Below are 13,033 nucleotides of genomic sequence, written 5' to 3'. Positions count from 1 at the left end.
ATGAGACAGATCATATTCTCCAGTTCACTACTAATACTTCTATCATAATTTTTCTCTTTATTCACACATTATATTAATCCTATAATCTTAAATCAAATTACTAGCAAACATGCTTCGTCAGGCTATTTGCTAAATACAAAATGAACATAATCAGAAGATTGTTAATACTAAAAGAAAAATCTATAATTCGCAGCAAAGGCAGTCGTTTTTTACTATTTAATTGTAACAAAATAATAACTTCACTTGTCTCGGGAAAGAACAAATTAATGTCGGATACTTATATATGTTCATCCTTATGAAGAAGATACATATATGTGTATTGGTGTTTAATCAAATGATAACTAGCTGTGATAAACTGTGATAACTCATGAACTCAATATATAAAAAATGTCAATACAATGACATGAGTATGTCAGTGATATATTTATTTGTGTTGACATTTGTATATTTAAATGTTAACACAAAGACATAGTTGACGTACTCATGTCGCTGTGTTAATATTTTTAACATATTGAGTTGACGAATTATCACAACTATCATATTAAGCTAATTATCATCCTACCACGACTGGTTGTGTATTAACTTATAGTACATATATACAGATAAGATTATGATAAGCCAGCTTTTTTTTTGTTGACAGCAATAAGCCAATTCATCACAATTCGAGTTAATAATTTGATTTGGACCTTTTCTTTTCTACTCTCAAGATCCTGAAACTTATCCCAATTGCCTGTGTTTTACAAATCACTGGTCATCAAATTCAGAAATATAATGCCAAAGACAACTTCAAAATCAGTCAAAATATTTGTGTGTATTATCCAATATGTTTCGCTAAGAACCATTAGGCATAACCCTAACTATAAATATACATTTATATATGACCAAAAAGCATGAACTTTTTTCATTAAAAGTGTAGAGCACTAACATTGACGAATAGTACACACACACACACACACACACACACACACCACAATCAACCAAATATTCAAGGCAGATTTTGTGTCCTAAACAAAAGAAGAGGTTGCAACTTTCATCAATGCGATAGTAGATTAAATTGATTTTTTAAAGTCCTGACAACCATATTACATCAATGGGAGAAATTCAAGAAAAATAAGGTAGCTGAAGTTGCATATATGCCAAGCACAATATGCAAACATCTTCAACAATCAATGACCTCAACTGCTAGTGTTTCTTCTTCTTTCTTGCTTGCCTAGTTGTTTGAAGTGCTGCAAATCAAAAAAACAACCACAATTTCAAAACTAATACTATAAAAATTGACTCTTGGAAATTGATTTTTTCTTCACCTGTTGATGAACTTGTGCTGATCCAAAATGGCACAAATGTTGTCCCAATTCTCAGCCGCGGCCACGTTGTAAGGCGCCGGGACGCCGTAGTTGGAGCTGGAGATGATCAGATTCTGCTGAAATATCATAGGATTCTTCACTTTCCTCTTGATCACGATGGATTCTTGAATTAGGTCTTGACTGTTTGCAGCAGCAACTTCATAGGCTGTTGGGTGGCAATGGAATCCGAGATTGATGTTGCTGCTGCTGGAAGCGATCTTGCGAAAATCAAGCTGATTGTTCATGAATTGGATGGGGTTGAAATCAGAGGCTGTGTTGATACTGTTTCTAGTCTCGTTGAGCTTCTTGATACACATCTTCTCCCTCGTCCTCTCCCTCGCCCTCGCCCTCGCCTTCGCCCTTGACTCCTTCGCTGCTGCCTTCACAGAGTTATGCTTCAAATCAGCCCCGTTCTCTCCAGAATCGACCTCACACTCGGATGAGCCACCACCCGCCGCGGCGGCGTCTCTCTCCTTCATCACCTCGAGATCCTGGATAGCCGTCTCCGACTTGGTAAGCAGCCAATCAAGGGTTTTGCTCGGCTTGTCGAAACCTAGATTTTCTTGAAGGTCAAAGAACTTTCTAGCCACTCCAATCGACAGCCTAACCCTCCGATCCCGCGGCCCCTGCGCCGTGTCGATTTTGCTGTGCCGGTCCTTCTTCGAGGCCTTGGCCGCGGCCGCTGCCGAGTTTTCCCCACATAGCTCTTGGTTCGCCACGGCCGCCAAGAGCATGTCGTGGAACTCGTTGCGAGGATTGGAGGAATGAGGGAAATTGAATGCATTGTTTCTATTGAACATTGTTTTGAAGGAATTGAGCAACCCTAGCTACTTTGTTACATTGGATTTTATTTGGAAACCCTTATCGTTTCAAAATTACTCTACATTTTTATCGAACGTGGAAAGATAGAGATGTGAGAAGAGATGGAAAAGGGTTTTTGTGAGTGGTCGATGCAGATAACAGTTTCAATTACTGAAAACATAGTAAAGTTGTCCGTTTCTATATTCACATCTAGAAAGCGTCTGTGTCTGAGAAGGACTTGGGGGGGTTTTCATCAGAGTGTACTCTTTTTTCCATCCCCAATCAAAACAATCCATTTTTTATTATTTTTTATTTTTTACCATTAAACAGTTAACAAACCTAAGTTACTGTTCCGATACAACCCTTTCTTTCATCAATCTTTAATAGTATATCAAAATGGTGCAATTTTACTAACCATAAGTTTGCTTCTTTTAGGGGTCTCTATCATAGTCTTGTCACGAATTATATCCTCATGATCAATTTATTTCTAATGAATTAAAAAAAAATAAAAACGCGTGACTGTCATGAAATATGAAAACTCATTATGTGATCTGAGATTAAAGAGTATATAACATGTCGGTGTTTGGTTTGAATAGCAAATAGCCTAACGCTGAAAACACATTAATTGTTCCCGAGATATAAGTCACTCATCAAAAAGTAACACCAAGTCCAAACATACATATACAAATATTACTTGCATGATTGGGCGAGTTCTCATGGTCAGCGTGAGTCAGACTAGCAATGTACAATTGTTTGAATAAATGTCACAGTTGTATATCTTTGTAAGTATTTTTTTCTTGGATATACTATACATTTGATTATTGTTTGGATAATTGATTATTGTTTTGAATCAATGTCACAACTATTCTAGAGAAAAGCACAATTATTTTGAATAGAGGAGTAATTCTTATGGTTAAACAATTGTTATAAATGAGTGAAAAATCTCAATAAGAAAGTGGAACTGTGTTTTTTTCTGTTTTACCCAGTAGAAATGATTCCAGTACTTAATGAAATTAAGTGATAGACTGATAGTACTTGAAAATAAAAATGGTTATTTTGAATAAATTGGATTAAAATCGAGTCTATTAAGAAAACATGTATGAACTCTTCCTCACCATGAACTCTAATAAAAATGGCTATATTTTAAGTGAAAGTACTGCTATTAATAAAAATGACTGTTATGTGAATGAGAGTGATAATATGTTCCTAAAAATATGATACTAATATTTTTTTTGTGATTTAAAGTGATGGATAGTACAAAATAAATAGTTTTAAATAAAAGTAAATAAGTATATATGATACATAAATTTATTGGTTTAAGAAGAAAATGAATTTAAACACATGATACAATAATATGTTTCTAAATGAAACTACACGATATACATACAAAGACAACTTAAAAAGTAAGAATAACAAAACACGAAATAAATTATGTAGTCGCGTATTCTTACAAGTATGTAGCATGGGTGCGAAGGTGAGGGTACGAGGTGTTGGTGCGGGTGTTATTCAATACGACAATACGAATTTATAGACCCAAATTTTTGAAATTTTGGGGTGCGATTCGTCAAAGCCACGTTGGTATTTTTTACATATATTACATGGAGTGCGCTATGGTGACACCATCTTTAAGTGACAACGTGCCACGTAACACGCTATCCAACAATATCATAGTAGGCCTTTTAGATTGATTTTACAGATTGCATGATAGTACTACGTGGATTGCAGTGTAGATTGTTGAGTGTTGTAGTATTGTCTATAATGCAAAATAACCGTAAACAAAGGCAATCTGTCTATATATATACTGCAACTGAAACATTCTATGCCTATACTGCAATACTTAACAATCTACACTGCAATCCACTTATTACTATCATGCAATCTGTAAACGCTTACTAAATGAATATTGCTAGATACACCTCTAATATTGCTGGATAACATGCCACGTGGCAGCATGAGATTGGTGGTAAGTTGTCACTTTAAAAAAGGTTGTCATCTTAATACATTTCTATATTACATATTTACAAAGATGGAAATAAAATTCATAATTCAGTTACAATACAAATATCAGTGAAAAGGAAAATTTAAATCAAAATAGTTAGAATCTTTAGTTTCATTTCTTTTGAGATTAGAGAAGTGGACATAATTTAATCTGTCACATTGCAAATACTCTTACAAAAGTATCCCAAAAGTTATACTCCGTATAAAAGTGAAAATTAAAACGCACCCGATAGCGATGTGTGTACCACAATTGATTTGAAGATTGTTTGTCCGCGAATTCTAGAGCCGATCTTGTTTGTGCGTATATTACATTAAATTCTGTAAATAGGATGATAAATTTCCCAAAAATAACTACAATTAGTGACAATAACAGTGTGTTTATAAGAAAAGAATTGATGAAACACACATACATATTGAATGAATTAGCGTGTAGAATGAGTTAGAGCAGTGCAGAGGAAAGGGCGGCCGTGAGTGGTTTGTAGGTGTGACCCTATTCCTAAACCAAAATAAAAGCTGTAATAATAAATAAAAATAATAATAAAATATGTAATTGTAATCCAGAGGTGTCAATCAATCACGACAAATTATGTAGTTAATGATGGAGGGGCCCGAGTGGTTCGTGTCCGCATCTCCATCTCCATTTTCTGGTTAAAGAAACACTCACAACGCTTCTTTATCACGGTACGGCTCTTTTCTTTCTCCTTTTTCCGACGGTGTTAACCTCATTTACTCTTTCCCCACCTCCAATCTCTTCTCTTTTTGCGTATTCTAATTGTAATGGTATGGACCCTCTGCACTGCACCCTACAAACCCTAATTCTCGTTTTCATGCCCTAATTCAATCCCCTTTTCCTGAGACTGAGATTGCTGCTGGTGGCTTTCCTGTTAAAGAAGGCGGGTTGAGTGGAGGTAACTCCAAAAGCCGTGGTCTGTGTCTGTATAATTTGGGAAATTATTAATTACTTACAACAGATATTGAAGAATGAGAATCTCTCTCTCATTGTCACTCTCACCTTTTGAGTTTGGTGGGATAAACCCTAACACAGTAAAAGGGAAGGGGAGAGACAAATCTGGTTACAGTCTTTTTCTCTAAGATGTTGATTTCTTGGTATGGATTTATGGACATTTCAAAAAGCTCAATTAATCTATGGCTTTATTTGTTATTCATTTCTTCTCTAATAACATGTGTAAACCCAGTAAATGTCTGTCAACTTGTATGTCAGGTCACTCACTCCATAGATAAACTTTTAAACATAAATAACGTTTGTTTGTTTCTTTTTTTTTTGACGAAAACCACAAATTATTCTTCTTCTTCTCCTTCTTCCTCCTCCATTCTTTTTCATTTCTCTTTTTTTTTCAAGGAAGAGGTATGTGATAACTGGTAAGTTTCCCTACTGAGGAATTACTAGACACACCAAGATCAAGTGCTTCTTCCATTGATTAAACTGTTGAGACTTGGGAGTTTTTCCTTGCTATGTTCACTTGCTCAGTTTCATTAGTTTTAGATAACAATTCTTCACCAAAACTAAGATCTACCATTAATTATCAAATACAGTATTTCATTAGTTTTAAGTTAACTTTTATTATTTCGTGGTTATTTTTATTTTAATAATTAGGGTTTTGCTACTCTTCTTTTAAATTTACTTTTCAGATCTTGCAAGTTGCTAGTTATTTATTGAGTTATGACATTTCCCACCATTTACGATAAACTCAAACCCATTTTAGTGTAAATGTCATATTTTACTCCAACCAATTACACTAAGCTCAAATTTAAAAGAATATTCTCTACATTATGATTTTTTTTACTCACAAAATTTGAAAAAAGTTTTGGTTTTGGTTTAGTTATTACCTATCCCATTTTAGATTTTAGTGTGAGAAAAAAAAACTATTGATACTGCAAGAATTGTACTGATCAGATTATTAATTATATTGCGACCGAATATTTCGACACTATATATTGTCATATTCTTTTATCATTCACGGCCTCGTTTGACGATAAATAACATTACATTATTGTAGTTTCTGAGCCCTGTAAATGTATATCATCATTGTTGAATAAAGCTTTCTCTTTATTCAAGACGTTTCAAATGGTAGTTTAATTTGTGTATAATTCTTTAGTCTGTATTGTTTTAAACGTCTAAATGGATTTCATTTTAAATTGCTTTTAACATAAACTGCAAAATAGTAACTACAAGTCTGAGGAGGTCAATAAACTAACTAATAAGTAGTTGGAGAACTCCAAGCGATGACAACCGAAAAAAATAAAAAAAATTCATCGCTTAATAAACTAAAAATAGTACAAATTAAGGGTTGTCACCTCGTTTAAAAAAGGCCGGGTCTGGTTTAGAACCTGCGGTTACAGTTTCGAGGGAAGCGGAACCATAACCGGTTTAAGAGAGTATATTGGACGGTTCTGATTCTGAACTGATAATCATTGTGGTTTGAAAATTAACGGTTTTTACAAGTTTTCAACGATTTTTTTCATGGTTTTCAGATTTTTCAAGAGTTTTTTCCTGATTTTGGACCAATATTGGGGTTGAAAGTTGATTTCCAGTTCAAAAATATTGGAACCAAAACAAGGCCCGTCAAAGTCGGTTCCAACTTAACCAAAATATCTAGTTCAAATGCAAAAATTATAAAATTTCCGTCACATAAGGTCCAATTTTTCGATTTAATGAAGTTGATAATTAACTTGCTTGAATTATTTATTTGATGTGTTTGTAGGTCAGAAAATATAGTATAAGCGGATGAAGAAAACGGGTGCATGAAATATGTGTAGTACTCCTATTATTTAATGATAGTAGACGAATTCATAATTTCATAATATCTTGAAATGGTAATGAATGTGAGTCTAGGTTTAAAAAGAGTAACGAACGTGGCTCTATAACTCTATTCATATCGTTTACATGCAAATAAAATAGGCCCCAATCAATAGTAAATGCGAAGAACCCAATGGACCATCCACTTTTCGCAAACTGATCGCGGCATTGTTGCTCGCTAATCTTACTCAAATAAGAAAAAAAAATCATACTGTACTAGTACTATATTGTAGTATATAAATAAATTTATACATCATCTTATTTTTCTTTAGAATGACTTATATGTCAGTTTCAATTTAAAGAAAAAATTATTTTTTAGAGAAAAAAAAAGTCAAAGTTCATGTATTTAAATTCAAAAATAAAAGTTGGAGAAAAATCAAATATTATTGAAAGTTCGTATATTTACAGGCAAATAACCCTACTAATAATAATAGTAGTTGTAGTATTTTGGGCTATTTGAATTTTGAATTTTTCTGATTTTTCCCCCAAAATAAATTCTTTCTAAATTCAAGCTTATATGTTCGTCGGTCGGACGTGCAACCGTGGCAAAAAGGGGCAAGCACTAAAACGATGACGTTTGAATAGAAGAAGATAATTTTTTGTAAATACACGAACTTTGGTAATTTCTAGAATTTCCTTGAAACAGAGAGGTTTTCTAGAAATTCCCAAACTTTTGAGATATTCTGAACCCCCCACCCCTACCCAATTATAGATTTTTTCTAAAATTATTAAATGTCCATTACTTTGTTTAAAGTTTAAACATGGGCACTATTAATTTTTTCTAAACTTAAAAGAGCATGATTTTTTAAAAAATTAATAATTCCACAAAATTTTTGAATCACATAATTTAAATAAAAAATTATATAATCAATATAAAATTTTTCTCCATTTTTTTACATAATCAAATTAAATATTAATAATTAATATACAAAACTAAAAATAATTATCACCCCAACCAAATGTAATTTGAAAGGCAAAAATCACAAATATTTCAATTTACAATCTATTAAAATTTGTTAATTGTTCAAGACATTCGACATACTCCAATAGAATTCAAAAAAAATATTAATTGTCTAAAAAAAATAAACATTACTCCTTATAAATTAAAGCAATTTAAAAAATCATTTAATTTCATTGAAATATTTCGTTTGGGGAAAATAAAAAAAAATTTATAGTTTATGTATTTAAATTTGACAAAAAGGTTTAGAGGAAAATTAAGAAAATGTTGAAATTTCGTGTGTTGCCGGCTAATGACATGTGGTGTTGATTTTCCAGCTTTCACCACATAGTAGGTAATATACCAAGTGTAGTTCATACGTTTAACTTTAATTTGATTGGAATTGATTGTAAAGCGAAGTATTAGAAAAATTCAAAATTTATGTATTTAGAAGTTTATGAGAAATAAAAAAATATTGGGAAGTTCATGTAGTTACAAGTAAATAACCCTAATAATTTACAAATACGAAGTTTAGGTATGGTTGGATAAAAATTGAAAAGCTAGTTTAGGACATGTAGGTGATTAACCAAGGTCTTAACTCTTATCAAAAGTGAGGATAAAAAGATAGGGTTATAAAGGAGCAAACAGGATTGAATCTGCTCATTGAAAGTCAGACTGACCTTGTGAAAAAGGAAACGGCAAAGGCTTAATTTACTCTTGTGATTTTGCATACGATGACGACTCTTTGATGTAAATGAAGCAAGCTAAGTGTCAATATATTTTCGTAATTAGCACTAAATCACAGCATCTTCGTTTTGTTTGAACCCAGTTAGTTCAATGCATCTTCGTTTCTGGTTTACCTCTGTTACAAATAAATTTAATTATATTGATTTTATTGACGTATCACATGGGCTTTTGGGCCTTAATTCAAACGCCTAGCTCTCCATCATCATATTTCTGACATTTGAATATTAAGTGCATGGCAAACATCAGTATTTTATCCCAAGTGTTCATAACAGATCTCCCAAGAAAAACTATGTTGTCTGTTTGGGTTGAATGAGATTTTTCTGTTTCTAAGTTGAGGCTTATGTCCAATTATTAAGTTCATTAAATTTAATTATTTGCCATAGTAAGTTTGGCGTTTGTTGCTTCCAATTTCGACAATTGGCCGACTAAATGGCCAATTGCAATCTTAACTAGTATTTCTGTCTATTTTACGAGTTCCGGTTTATCATTTCTAGGTGTCCCACTTGAGGAGTCTAGATTGGAATATTCCATAAATGGTAATATGCCTTACATTCCACTAACCTTTTAATTTTCCACTCATATTTTACTATAAAACTAATATATAAAAGTAAGACCCATAATCCACTAGTATTTTTTTCCCTAACCTGCCTTTACATTTCTTAAGATCCATGTCAAACTCAAATAGGACTCCTAAAGTGTGACGGAGGGAGTAATACTTTTCCTTTTCCTCTTCCTCGTTTTCTATCTGCACATATGAAAAATATTTTACTTTCTCCCAAACATTTTACTAGGAGTTTATTCTTTTACTTTCTCCCAGACATTTTATATTCTTTATTTCTTTCTTTGCACTTCTATCTATTTTTTTAAATACGATCTAATTATCTTACTAGAATTAAAAAAAACTCTCTAATCTCAGTTCCTAAGATTGCACCTTTTTAGAACTCCTGGGGATGTATCATTTGCCACAGAAATTATGTTTTAATATTGTTTTAAAAAGTAATGTTATTTGCATATGTTGCTTGCTGCTTTTGCATGTGCAATTTGATTAGTAATAGATTTATTACATGAGCAACATTGAGGACAAAGAGTTAATATTTGGAAAATAATTAGATGAGATTTTGTGAAAAATGGTTCATGCTGATGTATCTGATTTCGTAATTTATCAATTTAGTCATGTTAATTTGAATTTGCTTTATGTTCATATTTTTTAACAGTATATTTATTGTGTATTAAACAATTAAGCAATTTGCTGAAAATTGATAAGTTCTAGTGTCATATATAGTGTTTGTTTTGAGGATGTTTTTGCTTTTAAATTCCTAATAATCGTCATATTCTGATTTTGAATACCAAATTACCAAGCTTTAATCTCTACCTATAAATTATTAAATTACTCTGATTTTGCAACTAATAAAAAATTTTAGTCTTAATATGAATTATAATTATCAAATATTTTTTTTATTTTAGTATAATACGATATTGTTTCACTGCCTAAAACGTGACACCATATGATAGTGTCTTGTCAAGCTATGTTAACATCAAAACCTTGTGGTTGTGATATATCTAAACAGTCAACAGATTGATAATTTTTAGAAGAGTTAAAGAGTTGACATGAATTTTTAGAAGAGTTAAAAGAGTTGGCATGGAAAATCAGAATTTGACTAAATTTACAGCAAAATTAATTTTTTCAGGTTTGTACTATTTGAATTGGTGTTTGTTTGTGGTTGGTGGAGAACGATTTTGGTTGTTTATCTAAGCCAACTTATTAATTTGGTACACATCTGAGCCACATATGTGATTTGTACTAGTATAAGTATTAATGTTTTCAGGTTTAATTGTACATGCATATTTTTAATATTGTACGATCGTAGGTGGATGACCGTGGTGATCGGGTGGTTATCGCATCGAATTCTGAATAGATAAAGCTTGCCTGATAATTCATTAATTAATCATTAAATAAGTAATTAATTAATAAATCTAAGTTTAGCTATTAGTCTAGCTGATTAATTAATTAATTTATTATTTATCATTTCAGCCTTTTATGTTAACATTATTATTAGTTAATTACTCTTTAATTTATCATTCGATAATTAGTTAAATAATCTCGCTTACCTTATTATTAATTACTTACTATTTAATTTATCTTAATTATTATAACAAAGTAATTTGTTTCAAATTCAATCAATATAGTTTTATTATTTATAAGGGATATTTTTTTTATCTATAAGGTAATTTAATCTATCAAACACATTCCTTATTTTTATTTTATACGGAGTATTTTATCCATCAACCCGATTTTGAAGGAACAAAAAAAATCCCACCTACACACGATCCCTGGTGCATATACGTCCGATACCTATGCGAGTACCCAAACTTTCATGATTTAATTTTTATTTTAATAATCTATTACACAATGTTTCTCAATGCATGCAAACATTAATCATTAATGATTAAATATCTTTGAATGAGAATAAAACAGTGTTCCATACACGATTGAAGCCGTTGAGAGTTTGGACTTGAAATGCATGATCTTGTTTGATCTAGATTTTCCATGAAAAAAACTGAAAAGGTGATCATATGATAAGAACATTAGACTAGGTTTCAAGTGCTATGTAACACCTGCAGGTAAAATAAAGATGGCGATGATGAATCTGTGGTTAGGAAGCAATGAAACAGATATGAGTTGACAACTTTATTCTCCTAACGTCATTGTTGTACGAGAATTTGGTGAATGATGCTTAAGAGTTGTCTTGTGTTAGAATGAAAACATGATTCTACTCCCTGATCAGTTTATAAAAAATAGTCATATTTTTGGGATCGATACGAGTTTTCATTCAAAATTGTCGTTGCTCTCCTATGAAAAAATCGATTATTATCGGAGAATGAAAACAAGGTTAATATATCATGGTTTGCGTGAAGATTAATTTGTAATTAGGTTTTCTTTATCATCTTATGGAATGAGAGTCTCATTATATGCAAATCCACTCCTTATTGCAGAACCACAGAACTTGAATAAATTAGGGTTTTTAGATTTAGATTTTTATGGATGAGATGCGCAAATGTATAAATTATTTTCGTCTTCATCATGAGCCTATTTTACTTCAGCCCATGGCAAATAAGTCATAAAATATTAAGAGGATTTAACTTCATTCCAGAATATATTACTTCATTCGAGTAGGTTTTTACTTCATTCGAATAGGATAATTACTTCATTCCAGTACATACATGCTATTTCGCGGATGGAGACGTCAAGCCATCCCGTCGACGTTGTGATAGTCCCAAAATTCCAGCTACTACAACAAAATGAAGTGATAGCCTAATTGAAAGGTGTAATAAACACATAGAATGATGTACTCCCTCCGTCCCATTCAAAATGACCACCTTTCCATTTTTGTTTGTCCCAATCAAGATGGTCACTTTCCAATTTTGAAAATAACCTCCTCCCTCCTCATTAAAATATTCAACTACCTTTTTTCATCTCTACTTTATTCCACCTAACAACACTTCCTAAAATCCCGTGGCACTCAAGAATGTGGCCATCTTGAGTGGGATGGAGGGAGTAATGAACTATTTGAATGAAGTATGTGTAGAAGTCCTACTATAATGAAGTAAATACCTTGTCTAATGAAGTAATAACGTTTTTCAATGAAGTAATAAACCTACTGGAATGAATTGTATTTTTTAAAAGTGAATAACGTAAAAACCCAGTTCAATGAATTCGAATGAAGCATGTGTTAAACCATTCAAAACCTACTGGAAGTAAGTAAAAACATACTGTAGTTTCAAGGTATTACGTACCAGAATGAAGTAATAAACCTGCAAAAATGAAGTAAATTGGGTTTGTAATGAAGACCGAAATAAGTTACACGTCAGCGAATTTCATAAAAAAAAGAGATCTAATGACCCTAATTTGGTCTCTAGTTCGGTCTTTAAAATTAGTTCGACATTGATCACAATACTACGTAATGATATATAAAGTAGATTAAATTTGCATAAATGGAAAAGATTGCGTGGCATTTTAATTGTTATACGGAATACACTACTTAAGAAAATTTAATTAAAATTAAATAATAGAAAGAAAGCTCAGTGCTAAATTTGAAATAGATCAAAGTTTAGTACTCCCTCCGTCCGTAAAATATTGTCGAAGTTTGACTCGGCACGAGTTTTAAGAAATGTGTAGAAAAATGACTTGAAAAGTTAGTGGAATAAGAGTCTCACATTTATATATTAGTTTTATAATATAATGTGAGGATAAAGAGTCAGTGGAAAGTGGGGACTATTTATTAAAAATAGAAAGGAAAAAAAAGCAAAGTGGACAATTTTTCATGGACAGACTAAAATGATAAAACTGAACAACATTTCACGGACGGGTGGAGTAACTAATAATATATG

The 13,033-nt window shown here is 31.9% G+C and overlaps 1 protein-coding gene across 1 annotated transcript; it reads right to left on the bottom strand.

Moving 5' to 3' along the window:
• Positions 1-982: 982 nt before the first annotated feature.
• LOC121811656 (transcription factor DICHOTOMA-like) lies at positions 983-2,338 on the bottom strand. The gene is made up of 2 exons (XM_042212539.1): positions 1,305-2,338; positions 983-1,226 (listed from the first exon to the last, which is right to left on the bottom strand). Exons 1-2 carry the CDS (start codon positions 2,141-2,143, stop codon positions 1,211-1,213), a joined length of 855 nt encoding a protein of 284 aa, XP_042068473.1. The 5' UTR covers positions 2,144-2,338; the 3' UTR covers positions 983-1,210.
• Between the last annotated feature and the right edge of the window lie 10,695 nt (positions 2,339-13,033).

Source organism: Salvia splendens, chromosome 7, assembly GCF_004379255.2.
Source record: "Salvia splendens isolate huo1 chromosome 7, SspV2, whole genome shotgun sequence".
In the NCBI taxonomy this organism is placed as follows: Eukaryota; Viridiplantae; Streptophyta; class Magnoliopsida; order Lamiales; family Lamiaceae; genus Salvia; species Salvia splendens.
This window is presented reverse-complemented; position numbering and strand designations above follow the sequence as displayed.